We start from the raw sequence: 17974 nt of genomic DNA on the forward strand, positions 1-17974 counted from the left end.
AGCAGTTGATTGGTCCATACGAGAAGAGCTGCTCTTCCATTGGCTAATTTATGTGTCTATCAATGCTTTAACATGCCTGGGTAAAGATCTACGGAAAAGATACTTAGACACAAAGTGAATGGGCGGCGCTTACATTGTGACATTAAAGGACATTATTCACAATTACCTCACAAACACACACACAAGAAATGCTCTCACACACTACTTAAATGCTTTCATGTACAGGACACTACTGAAAATTATACTTTCAATTTTAGAAATCAATTTACAAACATTCAGTCATCGCAGCTGATAGATAAGATTATTGAGAAAAAATTACAACTTATATAATATGAGACCAAGTGAAAAAGTGATAAGTACAATATAAACAAATCCATGAAGAGAGCAAAATATAAAAAATAAATATGTAGATAAAAATGTGACAGACTTACAAACCTCGTTAATGATATTGAAGTCAGATGTTCTTAATTAAATAGTTTGAGAGTATATATCAGATATAGTTATAGCTTATAAAATTTGCTACAAATTTAAGAGACTCAAAATCTATGTCAATTTCAATTTGTAATAGTTTAAAACACGTTCTTGAATTTGAAAATTTGGATTTATGAATACAAAACTTCACTAATAAAATTAAAAGATCAACAATATTACATACATATCTTTACATTCAAAATATGTAACAATGTGTGCCCCACATATGTGATTGTATGTGTTGTTTTAGATACCATATACATTTAAAAACATTTCCAGAATGTAATACAAAATGAACAACCATAAAAAAAGATGATTCTTGCTGTCTTACAAAAACTACAATAATTGTCAACTAGCATGAATTTTCATTCTGAAGCGTCTGGACGTCTTATTATGATGGAAATACATCGCAGCAACATATTAATTGTGTGGCTATTAATTAAAAAACAAACAAAAAATGTTTTTTTTTTAGGCTTTTCCCTTTATTATAGTGACATCCCCTCGAGACCAAGTATGTGCGCAGGTTACTGACCCTCACCCTGACGACCACACTGGCGCTTTGTCGGATTATGGCGTGCAGACTGTGGCCCAGCGCAACATCTGGCTCAACATGTCACCCGCGGAGGTGAGACGTGAGCTCCTGGACACTGCTGCAGCTGCTTCGTCCAGGGAACCGCTCTCTTGTTGTGCAGGTAGCGGGAACGAGCGTCTGCTCAAACTAAGCGGCACCACGCAGACACCCCCCTTCCGGCTGTTCCAGCGGGAGGAGAGGGGCTCTGACCCATTGGTTGCTCCAGTCTTAACTGATGGCAACCAGCCACCACCCTTTTGACGAGGCCCTACCATGGGCTGCGCAACACGGCCACATGTCTCACGTAGCAGCGGAATGGGCTCTGCGCTCCCTACTGGCCATGTCAATAGGCAACACACAGACATATTAGCATGGAAAAACCTGACACACATGGATTCATGGATGTCAAAGCTAATAACACAGGGCTACACGCTCCAGTTTGCCCCCCCCCCCCCCACCTCGCTTTGCCAGCGTGTTGGAGACGACTATGTCATCTCACGCAGAGACAGCTGCCCTGGCGTCAGAGCTGGAGAAGCTGTACATTTCCCAAGTGCATGGAAACGGCACTCCAGCCGTTACACAAAAGAAACGTCAAAGTCGCTTTTTGTCTGGACAATCTGCTTGTTTTGTTCCCCTCCAAAGAGGAGGCTGCGCTCCACACCTTGAAAACTATGCGGCACCACACATAAAAATTGCCTGGAGCTATCCACGGTGCCTAAGGTATTGATGCCCTTCACCCCAGTGACAGCAAGAAAACATGTTGTCGTGTGGACAGACAACATTACAGCAGCAGCGTACATAAACCGGGGGGCGTGCGCTTGGCTCGGCTGTTGGAAATAGCCAGAAGCCTCCTGTTATAGGCCCACAGTCACCTTTTGTCTTTCAAAGTGGTTTACATCATCGAGGTCTTGAACTGGGTAGTAGACCTAATGTTGAGGGGGGGTTGTCACATTGAGTGGAAATTACATCCCATTATTGTTCAGATGTTATGGGACAGGTCCGGGGGAACGGCAGTGGATCTGTTTGCCTCACAAGAGAACACACTGTGGTTCTCCTTGAAATCCACAATCCACCTCTCTGGGATTTCTCTCACCAACCCTGGCCCAGAGCCCACCTCAACGCTTTTCCCCACGGCCCCACTAATCCCTCGCCTTTTGAAACGCATTTGGGAAGAGATCCTGTCAGTCATCCTGGTGGCACCGGAGCGCACAAACGCCTCCTGGTTCCCAAGTCAGCTACTGGTGAGGCCTAATTGGCAACTGTTGTGATGCAAGGACAGGCTGTCACAGCTGAACAGCGTGAAAGCCTACTCCTGGTGAGAGGATACCTATTTTTTTAAGGGGGTCAGACGGCAAAAGCCTTTTGTACGCTCTCTCACACCCCAGTGAGACCTAGCCTTGGTGCTTCTAGCTCTGGGGAAACCCCCTTACGAGCATTTGGCACAAGCCTCTCTTAGGTTGTTGTCACTGAAAACAGCGCTTTTCCTTGCCCTGGCGACAGCCAAGAGAGTGAATGATTTATGCAAGTTGTCGGTTTCACCATGCAGCCTCTCTATAGAGGGGACGGGGCGCAGCCACCTTACAGCCAAACCCTTTATTCACGTCGAAAGTTTTAACGAGCTCTTTTCGGTCAAGGGTGTTTTCCCTCTAGGGTTCTTTCCGCCACCTCATGGCAACGACGTGGAGGAGGCTTTCCACTGGCTGTCCCCGGTGTGCGAGTTATTACAGTAAGTTTTACGCAAGGCAGACATCGGGCAAACACAGCAGCTGTTTGTGTTTTACAGAGAGCACTCCCGAAGCGCGGTCCTTCCAAAACAACGTCTGTCTGGCTGTGTGTAAAGTTTTCACCGAGGCTTACAGTATGATGGGGGTGGAGCCCCCCCAGGTTATCCGAGCGCATTATACAAAAGCGCTGTCAGTATCTGTGGCCCTTTTTTAAAAGCTGTAGCCAACATCTGCACAGCGGCCTCTTGGGCATCCCCATGCCCATTCATCCGTTTTTATCTGTGTGATACGTCCGCGTCTTCCATGACTCACTCAGTTCTATCCTCACTCAACAACAAATGTTGCACTCCTGCAGGTGTGTTTTGCCTGCTGTCCCCATCCCTCCTGCACTGGTGGCAAAGAGAAATGTGGGTATCCCATAATTATTAATCATGATAACAATTATCACCAACAATGCAGTTCCACAATCATGAGTTAGGCTTCACAATCGGGGCGGCTGTGGCTCAGTGGTAGAGCGGTTGCCTGCCAATCGAAAGGTTGGTGGTCCAATCCCTGGCCCTGTGCATTGGAGTGTGAATGAGTGTGAGTGTTTATCTGATGAGCAGGTGGCACCTTGTACGGCATCCTCGGCCACAGTGTATGAATGTGTGTGAATGGTGAATGTTTGATTGAAGTGAATGTTTGAGTGAATGTTTTATGATGTAAAAGCGCTTTGAGTAGTCGTTAAGACTAGAAAAGCACTATATAAATACAGTATTAGGCAAATTAGCCAGGGGCTTTATCACAAATTAAAATAACATAGAAGGGGCATCCAGATAGCGCAGTGGTCTGTGCGGATGCCCATGTACAGAGGCTTGCTCCTCGGCGCGGCGGGCCCGGGTTCGAATCCGGCCTGTGGCCCCTTTGCCGCATGTCGCTCCCCCTCTCTCTCTCTCCCCCTTTCACACATACTTACATCTGTCCTGTCCAAATAAAGTGAATAAAAAAAACTATATCTTAAAAAAAAAAAAACATAGAAGGAGTTAGTCACTTGTACCTGTTGCAGGTGGTATTGACTACATTAGCTTCGCCCTAACCCAATAGCATCAGCTCTTAGAAGGCAAAGCCTATACAAAATAGAATGATAGTTACGTACTGCAACTCCAGATTCAATGAGTATAGAATGCTGATGTTGGAAGAACTATGGGTCTGCTCATACAGTGTATATACTGTTATATACATCTGCTGGCATCTGCTGCGTCAGCCCGTGCTGACGCAAGGGTGGCAAATTAAATCTTCAGGACTGCGCATGCGCGAAGGGATAAACCGAATAGCGTCCGCTCTTAAAGGGCTATGCCTGTACTCATAGAATCTGGAGTTACAATTTGTAACTATCATTCCTCAGTTGTTCGCAGGTCATTTGGAAACATTGCTTATTGAGCATCTGGGCATCTTATTATGATGGAAATCTATACATCGCAGCAACACATTAACTTTGTCAGTTAGATGTATTACAAGATCCTCAGTTGTTCATGGGTCATTTGGAAGCATTCCTTGACTGCCCTCTCGGCTTCGTACTCAGGAAAGTAGGATTCCTTCTCCTCTTGTTCTATTTCCGAAGCACGCAGCTTCTCTTCTGAAAACTCTGGTTTGAAGAGGTATTCTGGATCTTGACTGCCTGAGAAGTCATCCTCTTTGTCTCTCAAAAGATCCAAAATCTTCATCGCCATTTACTGTCTACTGTAGGAAAAAGTAGCCAGCTATTCACGCGGTATGTTGCCGGAAGTTGGGGGGTTTAAGGTGCTACGGGATCTCTGCTCCGTAGCATGTGTCTATGTTCTGTGTTCAGTTTCTTCCTGGCCTGCGTGCTTTTTGGTAGTACTTTTATTGTGGTTTTGGTCATAAACTCTGCAATCTGCAAAGCCTCACTACTTTCAACGCTACTTCCCCCGTGACATGAGGTATAGGCCTAATCAAAGAATTCAGGAAAACAGAGGCACCTTTATTTGTAAAATAAATAAGATATTTGGATTGCAGGGAAAAACTGGCTTTTATTAAGGCAAAAGTGAATACAGACATGAGGAATCAGCAGGGAGAATGGGAAGACTGGTATCCTGACACTAAACGTATGTCCAACGCTACACGTGTTAGTCTTAGCTTACTTATAGATATATAAGTAGCCTAAAACAGACATTTGGCTATTTCAAATGAAACAAAATACTTGATGCAAACGTAACGTAAGCTTGCGGAGGCCCCTTCACACAATACAAATCAAAGGAATGCAGAGAGTTTTTTCCCCTCCACATCTGCAACCATGACGGCTGGGCCCATAATGGCTAACTCAACGAAGGATAGCAGATCTCCACAAACCATGGGTGACGTCACACATGCTCTGTCCACTAATTTTACAGTCAATGATGGAAAGCCGAAACAGAAAAGGGAAAGGTGGCGCTGAGATGCAGGCTCAAAAGGAAAAAAGGGATTGTGTTGCTGTGCTGTCTGTTGTTAATTCATTCACCATCCAAACTCGCGCACACACACACACACACACACACACACACACACACACACACACTCTGTAGCCTACTGGGGATGTAAAGGGGACTGAGTACCCTACCCAGGGCCCTATGATGAGGGCCCAAAAATATGCTAATGAATAGCTCTGGATGTGGGGTGTGGCCCGTAGATGATTATTTTCTAAAGGGCCCAGAATTTTGTGCCTCACACACACGTGACTCAATGGTGAGTTATGTTTAGAGGCCAACGTCTAGTTGATGGAACGTGTTATAGAAACCGTGTTATAATTCAATAGCAGTTGATGTAATAGGCGCAGACAGGCCTATGTTGTTGTCGCATGTCGGAGCTCTATGGAACGAGCTCCAGATGCTGCTGCTTCGCTGATTGACCACTGAGTGCTGTGTTGAGGTGCGGTGCGCTGTGCTGCTGCTGCAGGGGAGCGTCCGTCCTCAGCCTGCAGTGCTGATGTGCGGCTGCCTTATATTTGTCTTCTGGCAGCTCCACTTTCCACATCTTATTCCAAATGCAAGTCCACAGAGGAATACATTAATTAAAGGGGGGGGGGGCTCCGTGCAGGCGGTAGGTGAAGCAGGCTAGGTAGGCTACACTGTGCGTCTTTGAACTGAGGTGAGCTCCCTATTTTATTTGTCTGGAATAATGCCTTATATAGGCCTATAGTTTAGCTACGTCTTCTGCACGTCATTTTTATCGGGATTTCTAGTTCTGACAAAACATTTGACGACTTCTCTAACAGGCAAAACGAGAAGAAACGAGAACCGTGAACACTATCGGAGCCGAATCATTTTCGATCAAATTGAATGCAACTGTGGTCAAGCCAGCAGACACTCAGATTTCCGAGATTAAATTGTAGTGCACTCACATACTAGTACTTTTGGTAAATGTATTTAAACTGAGGGGATCGACGGTCTTGGCAAAGTTAGCAACAATGAAAACATAGAACTACTTCCGGCCTTCAAAATAAGATGTTAAGAAAATTAATAGGTAAAAAACATATAAAAAATAAGATTTTTGGATTACATTAACCAGAAATAAAAACAATCAATTTTACTGTATACAATTTTGGATTTTACACATTTCTATTGTAAAATGACTTTTAGGTTTAGGCCTAATAAAAACAACATTCCTCCTTAATTACAGAAAATTGCTCATATATTTGAATGAAGGGCATCACTGACTGCACCTCTATTGAAAACTGTATAATTTTGAAGATTTTATCAAGTAAATGTCCCACATTTATACTGGAAAGTGACCTCAAATCTGAAACCTTATGTGCCATAACAAGACTTTGCTTCATAATTAAAACAAAGGGAACACATTTTTGGAAGCTTCTCAATGTGAAGCATTTCACCTTGAAGACCAATTATTTTGGGTAACCAAGTTCTTTAAAGCTGCTGATTAAATGAGTCAGGGCCAGTTAAGTCTTGATAACTTTGATATTTACACCCACAAAGTCAACAGCACTTTATTTGTAGGTGCTTACTCCATGTACCTTGGATACGTTATATCAAAGAAACACACTCCCTTTTTCACGTGCACTGTATTTACAGCACAGTTAGCTAACATAGAAGGCTACTAGTAGTGTAAAACAAAGCCATAGCATATACTGTATGCTGCATTTTTTTTTCTACACAGACAGCAATCTCAATCACCTGTCCAGTCTCATATTATTAGTCATTTCACGGTAGAAAAATATCCATATTTATGCAGTAAAATTGTTTGATTTTTCAGTAAGGGTGTAGTAAAAAATGTCCTGTACTTAAATATATCAGTCATTGTGGGATTATGATAGAAATCCTTTTGTTAGGAATAACCCCTTGAGATGTGGCATCTCGTTTTTGAGGAGGTCCTTAAAGGCAAAAAAAATACAGTACATTCACAATTAGACAAAACAGTTACCAAAACAACTTGAGGGGAATTAAAAAAAAAACATCCCAAACATACACACATACTGACAAACAAAAACAAAAGCTCTTCATCACACCAAAATCATCCATATCCTCCCCATTCCAACCAATACATATTAGACAATAAACAGTTAAGGTAATTAATGTGGACAGTTGAGAAAAAATAAATAAATAAATATATAATATACATACAGTATATACAAATACATAAATACATAAACATACAGGACACATATTCACATATACATATGTACACACATACATACTACATACTGCACGTGTACATACGTATACACACATACAAACAAATAATTAAAAAATAAATAAAAATCAAGTATAAGTATCAATTATGAGTATGAAGGACGAGGAAAACAGTTGCAGTTTATATGCAAATAATAATGAAGTGACGTCTTAAACTGGTGAAAAGAGGAGACATCTCTAAAAGACTTCGGTAAACCAATCCAGTTGGAAGGGGCTTTAAATTTAAAGGCTCTCCTCCCAATTTCTTTGGATATACAGCATGTGGTACGAAGAAGAACACATGGTCAGTGTCTCTTAGGCTATAAGATGATCGATATAGAATCAAGTGTTGTTTCAGATAAGACGGATAGTCTGAAAATATAAATTTGTGAACAAACTCCAAACAGTGAAACTAACATTAAGCATTTATTGAAAGAACATTCAGTGACTGATCCATTTGACAATTATGCGCTCTAAATAGACACCTCAGAAGAAATCTACAAAGACTATTATAAATCACATTTAGAGGTTTAAAACTGATTTCAGCTGTGTTCTGGTAAACAACATCCGCATAATCAAAGAGCAAAGTCAAGGAGCAAAGTCTTTTTATAAGACCACCAGTTTCATATTTTTTTTCATTATTTTGTCATTTAACGGCAGTGGTATGGGATTTTACCCGTTTTTATTTCTTGTAAATATAATCCCATTATCTTATTTTTGTGTAGGCCACTTTGTAAACTTTCTTAACACCTTATTTTGAAAACCGGAAATAGTTCCACCGTCGCTCTGCGCCGTTGAACTGCATTTTACCAAAAGTACTAGTGTATGAGTGCACTACAATTTCAGCGTCGGCTGATTTGACCACGGAGATCTGGGTGCTGGCTGGCTTGACCACAGTAGAATACAATATATTCGTTTTGGAGAAGCTGTCTTTCTCATGTAAGGAATATAATCGAAAGAAACACCAAGCTTTGAGTGCATGCTTTTCTGCAGTCTTAATCACGACAAGGTAGGCTATATATAGGCCTGTCTGAGAGATCGTATTGGGCTATCTCCAGACATTTTTCTTCGCTGGACAGATTATTGCATTACTTTGGCATTTGTATTAGCCTATGTTTAAAGATGCAGGGGAGTAAGGAGGAGTGTTGATGCAGAATTCCCGTGATTTTTATATTTAAAATCTGAATGAGGCAACGGCTCTGTCACTCGCACTTTGGGAGGGTCCCACAGAGCTCTGACAATGTCTGTCCACAGCTCTCTCCTTATCTCATCATAGGCTTGTTTTAGATGAATGAAAAACAGCAGGGCAATACACTTTCGGTGGATATTTCCTCATGATTTAGGTCATCTCTCTCACCTCTCTTGAACATCCTAGTTACTGTAAGAATGGTTCCACCATCTAAGCTAATTATCATGCACAATATTAATGTAGCCTATTAGCAGGGCTATAGCACTGCCACTATAAGGACTGTGGGGTTAAATTAGCAATCTTAACAGAACACAGTTCACACTTAATGTAAAAAAATAAAATAGAAAAAGATCATTATAATTCTTCAAGCATTAGCCTACTTTATATTTTTCCTGTTTGGTTTGTATTAACCTACCCTATGTTATAGCAGATCTTGTTTTACTCAATATTATGTTTATCTGATTTTGGATATAATCACATCATGCTATCTCTTTGGTTTGGTTCGTTTTAATCACTAAATTGTTAAAAGCTGCATATTTGAAAAGTTTTGTGAAGCAAAATGGTTTGTATGCTTTTACTTCATTTGTTTTTCATGCTCGTGTATTTCTCTATTTAATGTTGCATGTGTCTGTTACAGTTAAAATAATTTGAGATTATTAGTATACTGAGGCATAGGCCAACAGTTTATCTAGGCAAGAGAAGGCTGAACCTAAAGGTCTGATTGTAAAGTGAATACAGTGAAATTTTCTTCTTTCATTGGATGAACATTTCAGTCCTAATTCTTTGTGTACTCAAAATCTATTTTTTTATCTTATTTTGTCTTATACAGAGAGGATCACATAAATGTCCAAATGCAACTCTCTTTTGAGTCTGCAACAGTGAAGGAAGTAACACTAGTGCGTTTGGTAAATATAAGTCATGCTATATATCTAATGCGCATATGGTGTATCTTACATCCCTATTAGACCAGGAAGAATTGATTTTAAAGCAGCACTTTGAGGAACCAGTTCCTTTGAGAGATGTTTAACTGCACACCACAACAGCCCAGATGATTTTCTGCTTAGCACTGGTCCTATCCTATTGAATCTTTTCTATCTTACCACAGTAAAGCTAACTTGGTCACCCCCTGCAAGATTTCCCCTGGGGGCTGTAGCACGCAAGCAGCTGATGAAGCACATGACCGCTCAACTGTGTTTTTGTGATAATGCAATTGCGTCATGGCGTTTTGCATACTTCTTTGGGAGCTAGTCTTTGATGTTGTTATGAATTTTTTTCCTATTTTTATTATTCGTTTGGCTTATTCCTTTTTGTTTCCAGATGGGGAAGGTGCTAATTCACTTCTATCTACATTGTTTCTGGAGATGCAAGTGCCTACTGAGGATGTCCTTTTACTGACTGGATAGAGGCATTTAGGTAAATTTCCTACTTATTAAACACACGTGTAGGTCTGGAAATAAAGAGAAGAGAAGTTAAAGAGAGGATAAGTTAAGGAATTTTCTAATTGGGTATAAGATTTTAATTCCACAAACCATTTATACATTTTGAACTTATTTTAGGTGTTTGTAATAACTAGCCACAGATGGCAATTCCACATACAGTAGACTGGAATATGTCTGTGTGGTCAGAACAATTTTGGTCATGAATGGTGAAAGCATAATAAATTAGCAATGTCATTACATTTATATCCCAGCAAATGAAACAGGAGTATATTTTGAGAGATTGTAACATAAACATCTCTTTCCTTAGCGTACCTTTAACATCTTTTCCTAGCTGAAACCGATTTAGTGTTCCGGGTTAGGACACTAGCACAGATCTAGAGCCTATGAGGAGGTAAGGTGAGCTGTGGACATCTAGGATGTAGAGCATAGTTCTTCATTTAATAAATGCTTCTACATCCATTTCCTTTGCACCCCTTGGTCGCTCCACCATAAATTTAACCAGGGCATGTAGGATTGCTTCGAAGCTCTGATTCCAGAGTCTGTCTTACATACTATGTTCATATTTATGATGTGGGACAAAATTCCCCATACAATGTTTATTTGCTGAGCTGTGGTGGAGATATAGTAACCCACAAAACTGACCGTAATTTTTGAAGGTATCCAATTAAATTGGGTAACTGAGACTGCTGAAGCATCATGTTAGTTTCAGCTATATTTTAAAGTGGATCTCTTTGTGGCAAGTGTGGAGAGTATGAATAATTCTTAATTACAACAATCAGTCTTTCAACATACATGTGTCTGCGTCAGGTTTCAGGATGCGCTCCCTGAGGAAGACTGTGTTGCTCGCCATCCTAGTGTCTGTGGTGCTGGTACTGGCCCTCCTCCATTCGTGGCCCACTCGGGCTTACACTACAGTGGATGTGTGGCAGCGCCAGGGCCCAGTAGTAGAGAGGCATCTAGGGGAGAGGCTCCCAGAACCAGACCACCAATTAGGCAACATCCCCTTTCATGTGAGGGACAATGTGGCAAGGTAATTAATTTTTTTCACCTATTTATTTAGTCTATCTATAAACTCCTCAGCACAGCAGAGCTCATTTCCTCACATGCATGTGTCTCCAATGATCCATCCAGCTTGTTGGCACGTAACGGATGCGTATGTGAGGGTGAGAGTGGAGGAGTAAACTTCCCCTTTGCCCAACTTCTGTTCCCGCGGGTGTCAGCTCACCCGCTGCACACCGCCTTTGAGGCCTCTGAGCTGGAGGAAATGAAGAGGAGACGGGCCAAAGAGTATAAGAGTTTCCAGGAGAGGTAAGCGTCACAGTAAAACAAAGTTGTCAAATGTTACCAGAAGAAATAACGATGGAATGTCATCTCGTTGGTGAATAATAATAGTAATTAATGAAGCAATATTAGAAGGACAGTGACTAAATATAATTTTAATGTGGCTTTATTTGACTCAATCCAGATTCAATCATCATTTGATCAAGATCGCAACCTTTCTGTCTCTCTCTCTCTCTCTCTCTTTCTGACATGGAAAATGTCACTGATGCTCTGTCTGTCTCATAAACCTCTTTACCTTTTGTAGTTTGGTGCCAATCAGGATTCATTATTCCATCGCAAAAAACTAGATCAAAATGGAAAAATCCTATTAGTAATATTCTTTTCAATTACTTTTTCTTTCCTATACTGGATCCCTTGATACCTTTTTTATTACATCGAAAGGTTTTTCTGCACAATATTTGTTTACAACCAAGAATACAATTACAAGGTGACAAGGTTATTAATAGCTGCTATGGAATTATCTCTGATGTTTTGTGGTTTCAAAGAGCAAAGCTCACTGGAAGCATATTTTTATACTTTCCTTGTATGTTATGTGTAAGCTGCAGTATAAATCTTCCTGATGTGGATTCCCCCATCACAGGTCACAGACACCTTCAGATGTTCTCATTATTGCAGAGGCCAACAATCCCCTACAGTATCCAACACAGGGGGTTGAGGTACGGCCGCTGAGAACAATCATCATCCCAGGTAAGACTTCAGATAGAGTGGGACACGCATTTAAACAAGACTTATTTGTTAAAATAGATTGTTTTCAAACATTTACAACTGGATGGTGGGGTAGCATATTGTTGCTGTATTAGATTAAATAATTTAATTAAGGCATTGGCTACTTCAGCTAATAGGTCATCAAGCTACTTCTTGAACCAACCTAGAACTGGCTCATGTGACTTCTATCAGTTTGGTGTGGAAAAATTCACACTGGATTTCACTTATATGCATGAGATAAAGAGCATTTGAACTTGTTTAGCAGAAATAAAACAATACAAAATGCAAAAACAATCCTTAAAAAGTAATTACCAAACTTAGCATATATGTATTTTAATTTATGCTGACAGGAAGTGGATCAAATCTATCCCAATGAATGTAGTAGCGTATAAATCTGTTGATTGTTATCATTATGTTTTCAGGCTTGGCCTTACACAGCCTTCCCAGAGACCACTACTCAGTAAGTCTTTTAGTAGGTCTGTCTTTACTTTTACATATTTTAGATATCTGCTGGGCTTTTATCCCACTTATCCCTTTCTTTCCATCTCGCTGCAGATAAACATCAGTGCCACGCTGGGAACGCTAAACGTGGCAGCAGAGGTGGACGGGATGAAAATCAAAGGTGATGGCGAGATGCACATGAGTCTGTCAAGCAGCCTCCTGCCCAACCTAAACCGACAGCTGCAGTTTGTCACCTACACAAACACACTGTTCCACCCTAACACAGCAGACACAGGTGAGGCCTCACACTAAAATCAGTTTTTTTTTGTTTTCTTTCTCTCTCTGGACTTTTGTATTCTTTCTTTCTTTTAATTTATACCCAAACCATTTCTATTCTTTTCATGTACAGAATCAAGTGCTATGTAATCTGGGATACATTTTATGCAATAGTTTGGAGTTTTGGGAAACAGGCTTATTTTACGGACATAGAGTTAGATAAGTAGATTGATAGCCTACCACTCTTAAATCTGTACAGTAAATATAAGCTACAGCCAGTAGCTGGTTATGGTCTGCTGCGACAGCAATCTCCAAACTTGGATATATTTGCAGAGATTTATTTCTTTGTATAGAGCTGGGCAGCCAATCAGAAGGCCGTCTAATAATACAGCCTGCTTGTTTCGCTAAAAATGAATGATCATTAACTACAGTGACAAAGCCCGAGAACAGGCCATGACCAAAGACCCAATTTACCGCTCTAAATTATCTGTCAACCTGTTACACTCTTCAGCATTAATCTTTTTGTGGATTGTACAAAAATCTGATATCAGTATGTATAGATGTCTTACATCAAACAGCATTTTAAAAACTGTGGAGCCATTAGCCACAGTTAGATCCTATTACACTAATCAAATTTATTAAAAGTAGTTTTTGTTGTGTCTTTCAGTGCAGTTGGAGACAGAGGGGCATCAAGCCAGCTTCAGTATCAAGATTCGTCATGGTGTAACACCCAAACTATATAACACAGGATCCAAAGGAGGTTAAACACAACACTATTAATCATGCAGTCATTTAACCACTGAACAAAAACTTTTTATTCAAATTTTTTTATCATTTGCTAAAAATAAAAAATTAACTTTCCTCTAACAGTTGTTTGATCTTACTTCTCTGCAGAGTACAACGTCAGTGCCCTCGTAACCATAGCTACTAAGACTTTCCTGCGTTATGATAAGCTTCAAGATCTTATCAACAGTGTGAGAAGATACTATCCAACGGTCACCATAGTAATCACTGATGACAGCGAAAAACCCCAAACCATTTCGGGGCCTTACATCGAACATTACATCATGCCTTTTGGAAAGGTAGTGGGAAGTGCCACACAAACACTGAGGTATTTCAATTTCACATTGATGCTCTTTGGTATTCAAGCTCTGCAACATGTGTCATAGGGTTGGTTTGCTGGACGAAACCTGGCAGTCTCTCAGGTGACCACAAAGTATGTGCTGTGGGTGGATGATGACTTCATCTTCACAGCCAACACCAAGCTGGAAAAACTGGTGGATGTTTTAGAGAGAACCACTCTGGATCTGGTGAGGAATAAACCATTTGTTTTAAATGTCTGGTGTTTTTTTGCTGTCAGTGACATCAGTGTGTGTGTGTGTCCAGGTGGGTGGTGCAGTGCGGGAGGCCACAGGTTACACTGCCACCTACAGACAGACCATCTCCATTGAGTCAGGGGAGGAGGATGGTGACTGTTTACACATGAGGAGAGGATTTCATCACATCATCCAGGGCTTCCCCAACTGTGTTGTGACTGATGGGGTCATCAACTTCTTCCTAGCTCGTACCGACAAAGTCCAGCAGGTCGGCTTTGACCCGCGCCTTGCAAGGGTAGCTCACCTGGGTGAGTACAGTGAAATAATTATTTTCATATAATACAGTTAAGATGGGAGCGGTGATATGACTATATACAATGTAACATACAAATGTTTAAGCATTCCATGAAGATGAACATAAGACATTTTCTTAACAACATAATGGTGAATACACACATACTGTATCAAAGCAAGATGTGAAAGAAGCAATACCTTTGTCCCAATTACACACCACTGCACACACGGATTATATACAGTAGATATGTTTTTTAAACTTTTTCTTCATACTGGTACTTTGTACTAAGAGGTAATTATACAAGATGTGAAATTATGGATCTTAGTTAAACTGGATTCACAGGTTTGAAAAGCCACTGCAGATTAAACTTAGAGTACCATGCTTGTAAAACACATTTTACACATCATACATCATATTTGTAGCTGTTTGCAGCTCCATGCATTTTGTGAATTTATTTTGGCACCATAGTGTCCATCAATAACACATTAAAAAAATCAAGCAGTTAATCATGCAAACGATCATCTTTGATCATTTTCAATTTTGGCTTATTCAGTACGTACCTAGTCTCGCATTGCCAGACCTATCTTCACAGCTAGTGCAACTTCAAAACCCACTTGGAATTTCAATTTACTGAAAATTCAGTTTACTTGGCACATGCAAGATTCAAAAAGAGATGTTCTACAGAGCTACACTTAGGATCTGAAAAATGTAATGATGGAAAACAATTAGAATCAGCAAACAACAAAGTGATAAGATTTATATCTAATGTTAGTTATTGAGATAGTATCATATACCAAGATACTTGTTCGTACAAATTTTACTGTGAAATCTTCAAATTAGCACATCCCAGAATCAGTGCTCTGCTATAATTACACTAAATGCATGCATTAATAAAAAATGTATTTCCATTTAGTCCTCTAATATCCAGTTTCCCACCACTCGCCCTTTAGCTTTTAGGTTGTAAAAATCCTCCTAAACCGTCTTCATTTTTTTATGGCTGCAATGTTCATGCAAAGTTTTATTCCGTATATATTCTATAAATGACATATCTGGTATCTTTGAAAACATTCCACATGAAACCCTTAATGATCCTAACCCAGTGAGGTTAAAGAAATTAGTCAGATTAGATTAAAGAGCCCCTATTAGCTTTTTTGGATTTTTTCCATCTTTGAGTGTTATATAGTTTTTTGTATATGTAATAGATGGATAAAATAACATATTTCTGATTGAGAAAGCCAGCCCAGTTTTTCACATTTGCTGCCCATAGGTGCACAGCTTGCCCAGTGGTAAGTTTGAATTTGGCTGACCAATCACAACAAAGTGGGCCATCTGACCAATCTGAGCAGACTGGGCTTTACGGGAATGGGGGCCAAAAGCTCAGACAGAGTGTATCAGACAAAGGAGTTGCAGCAATGGGCAGTACTAGAAATATAATGTTTAACATGTATATGTATGTTTTGTAATAAAAACATGTAAACCTATTGTATCAGACCCTTAGATTACAAATATGATGCTGAAAAGGAGTATAATAGGGGCTGTTTAAAATGAGTTGACTAGATTTGTGTATTTGTGTTTTTCTGACGTGTGAACTTTTGAGGAATGCGTCGTATTAATAAAGTCTATCTTATCTTATCTTATTTGGCTCAATCATTTTGTTTGCGTTTATTTTGCAGAATTTTTCATTGATGGCCTGGGTTCTCTCCACGTGGGCTCTTGTGATGATGTTATTGTCAACCATGCAACCAAAATCAAACTTCCCTGGGTCAGCCAATCAGAGAGCGACAAGACTTACGCCAAGTTTCGTTACCCACCGGCGTCCTCTGACGCCACACACACAAAAAACGGCCTCCTGTTCTTCAAGAACCGATTTCAGTGTTTGACTCATAATTAGTTCCTCTTAACCCTGAGGGTTCCTCTGCTCCTCCTGAGTTGCCAAAGAAGTTCTCCTCCACCCCGTCCTGTCAGATAAGATTTTAGACACATACTTTGGTTTGCCTTTTCTCGAAAATCTTCACAAGAGGTTTCAGGCTTCAACATGGAGATGTTCCATTAGAGCAGTTTTTAGCATGTTTATTCGGATATGACAATCCATGCTCTCTAGAGAGTAGAGAATGAGCTGTAATAACAAACACAGACCTAGTTATGTGACAGCATAAATTTGATTAATTCAAGGCTTTTTGTTTGTCAAATCTTATCTGGACTTACATCCTTGAGTTGTTCTAACAGAGACTGAGCTTTGGGTAAACCAAACAGGTAGCATCTTTACTGACTCACTTCCTTGTCATTCTAGGCCAACGTGAGCAGAGGTTCATGTGTCCACTTTCAATTTGCACTATCCAAAAACAAGACTGAGCTTGAAAAAGCAATAGTGACATCTCAGAGCCTGACGGGAAACTTTCCAGACAATGGCATTCCTGTAGACATAACGCAGTATGCTTTTTACAAATGCCACATGAAGAATGCAGTCAGAACTTTTCCACCTGTGGTAACTGCGCTCTGTGATTGACTGGTCGTGCCAAAGGTTCGGCCGCTGGCTTTTGTGTGTTTTTATCTCTTTGTGTCTTTGGTTTTGCTACCCCTCTTTACCCAGAATGTGCCATTTGTGAGCGATCAATTACATCTGAGCAGGACAAACTTGCGATCCCATCACATCTGGTGTAACCTGACCTGGGAGCAGCTTTGTTTTTTGTTTTCTGCTGTCTTATACTTTGAACCACAAGAAGAGCAGCGCTTCTGTCCAGTGCACGCTGATGAGTTACAATGATTCATTACATGCTCCCTGAAAACAAAAGTGCATGTTTATTTTCCCTCATTATAAGAGAAGATATTAGGCAAAAAACAAGCATATTGAGACACAATAATGAAAGTTTGGTGATAAATTAACATCTTAAAAAAAAGTGAGCAGTCAGAGCATGAGAAGGAAAATGAGAGAGACAAAGTAAATGAGCAACGGTGAAGTTTTTATACTGACTCTTTGGAGAGTTACTGTATGTCCCACTGACACTCATGCCTGAAGTGATGATGCTGCTGTTATATACCATGGCCTTAAGATGGCACCCTTGTATCACTATTGTTTCCTAATATGTTTTTGAAGCCAGGTTAGGCTGTTTTCTGGAAAAGGCTGAAGAAAAGACAAAAAACACCAGAATTGTAAAATACAGACTTCCTCTTCCAGCTCTCTTCATCTGCATTTGTAGAACAGACAATAGGAGCGCCCTCTCTCTGAAATGACCTGTGATTGGCCAAAGTCTTCTGTCACGGGCTAGATTTTCTAAAGCTTGCAAACAAAGCCAGGATGAGGTGCAAAAGTCTAGTTATTTCTCTGTCCACTGGAATTACATTACGCTCAAAGGTTATAATGGAAGTTTTAAAATGCCAATAAAAAAACTGCTTACCCCAAGTTTAACAGTTATTAGCAAAGAGGGGGCAGAGATTTATCAGCTGATGCTTTTTTAAATCTTGAGAAGAATATTTGGAAACAATTTTGTGTGATGTTTCTTTCCATTATTGATTCTTCTTTCTGTTCACAAAAATGCATTTACTCT

General features: G+C 40.2%; 1 protein-coding gene across 3 annotated transcripts; it reads left to right on the top strand.

The window, feature by feature from the left end:
- The first annotated feature begins 5684 nt into the window (after positions 1 to 5684).
- b4galnt1b (beta-1,4-N-acetyl-galactosaminyl transferase 1b) lies at positions 5685 to 17551 on the top strand. Of its 3 annotated transcripts, none has more exons than XM_032514400.1 (12): positions 5685 to 5889; positions 9934 to 10029; positions 10863 to 11085; positions 11187 to 11363; positions 11977 to 12083; positions 12524 to 12561; positions 12657 to 12837; positions 13486 to 13578; positions 13713 to 13900; positions 13988 to 14128; positions 14205 to 14442; positions 16103 to 17551. In XM_032514400.1, the coding sequence occupies exons 3-12, from the start codon at positions 10871 to 10873 to the stop codon at positions 16318 to 16320; spliced, it is 1596 nt and encodes a 531-aa protein (XP_032370291.1). In that variant the 5' UTR covers positions 5685 to 5889; positions 9934 to 10029; positions 10863 to 10870; the 3' UTR covers positions 16321 to 17551. The 3 variants fall into 3 exon arrangements, with proteins under 3 accessions (XP_032370291.1, XP_032370293.1, XP_032370292.1); XM_032514402.1 differs by lacking the exon at positions 5685 to 5889 and adding an exon at positions 8230 to 8366; XM_032514401.1 differs by lacking the exon at positions 5685 to 5889 and adding an exon at positions 8231 to 8436.
- Positions 17552 to 17974: the final 423 nt, after the last annotated feature.

The sequence above is a fragment of the Etheostoma spectabile genome, chromosome 4 (genome assembly GCF_008692095.1).
Source record: "Etheostoma spectabile isolate EspeVRDwgs_2016 chromosome 4, UIUC_Espe_1.0, whole genome shotgun sequence".
NCBI classification, from domain to species: domain Eukaryota; kingdom Metazoa; phylum Chordata; class Actinopteri; order Perciformes; family Percidae; genus Etheostoma; species Etheostoma spectabile.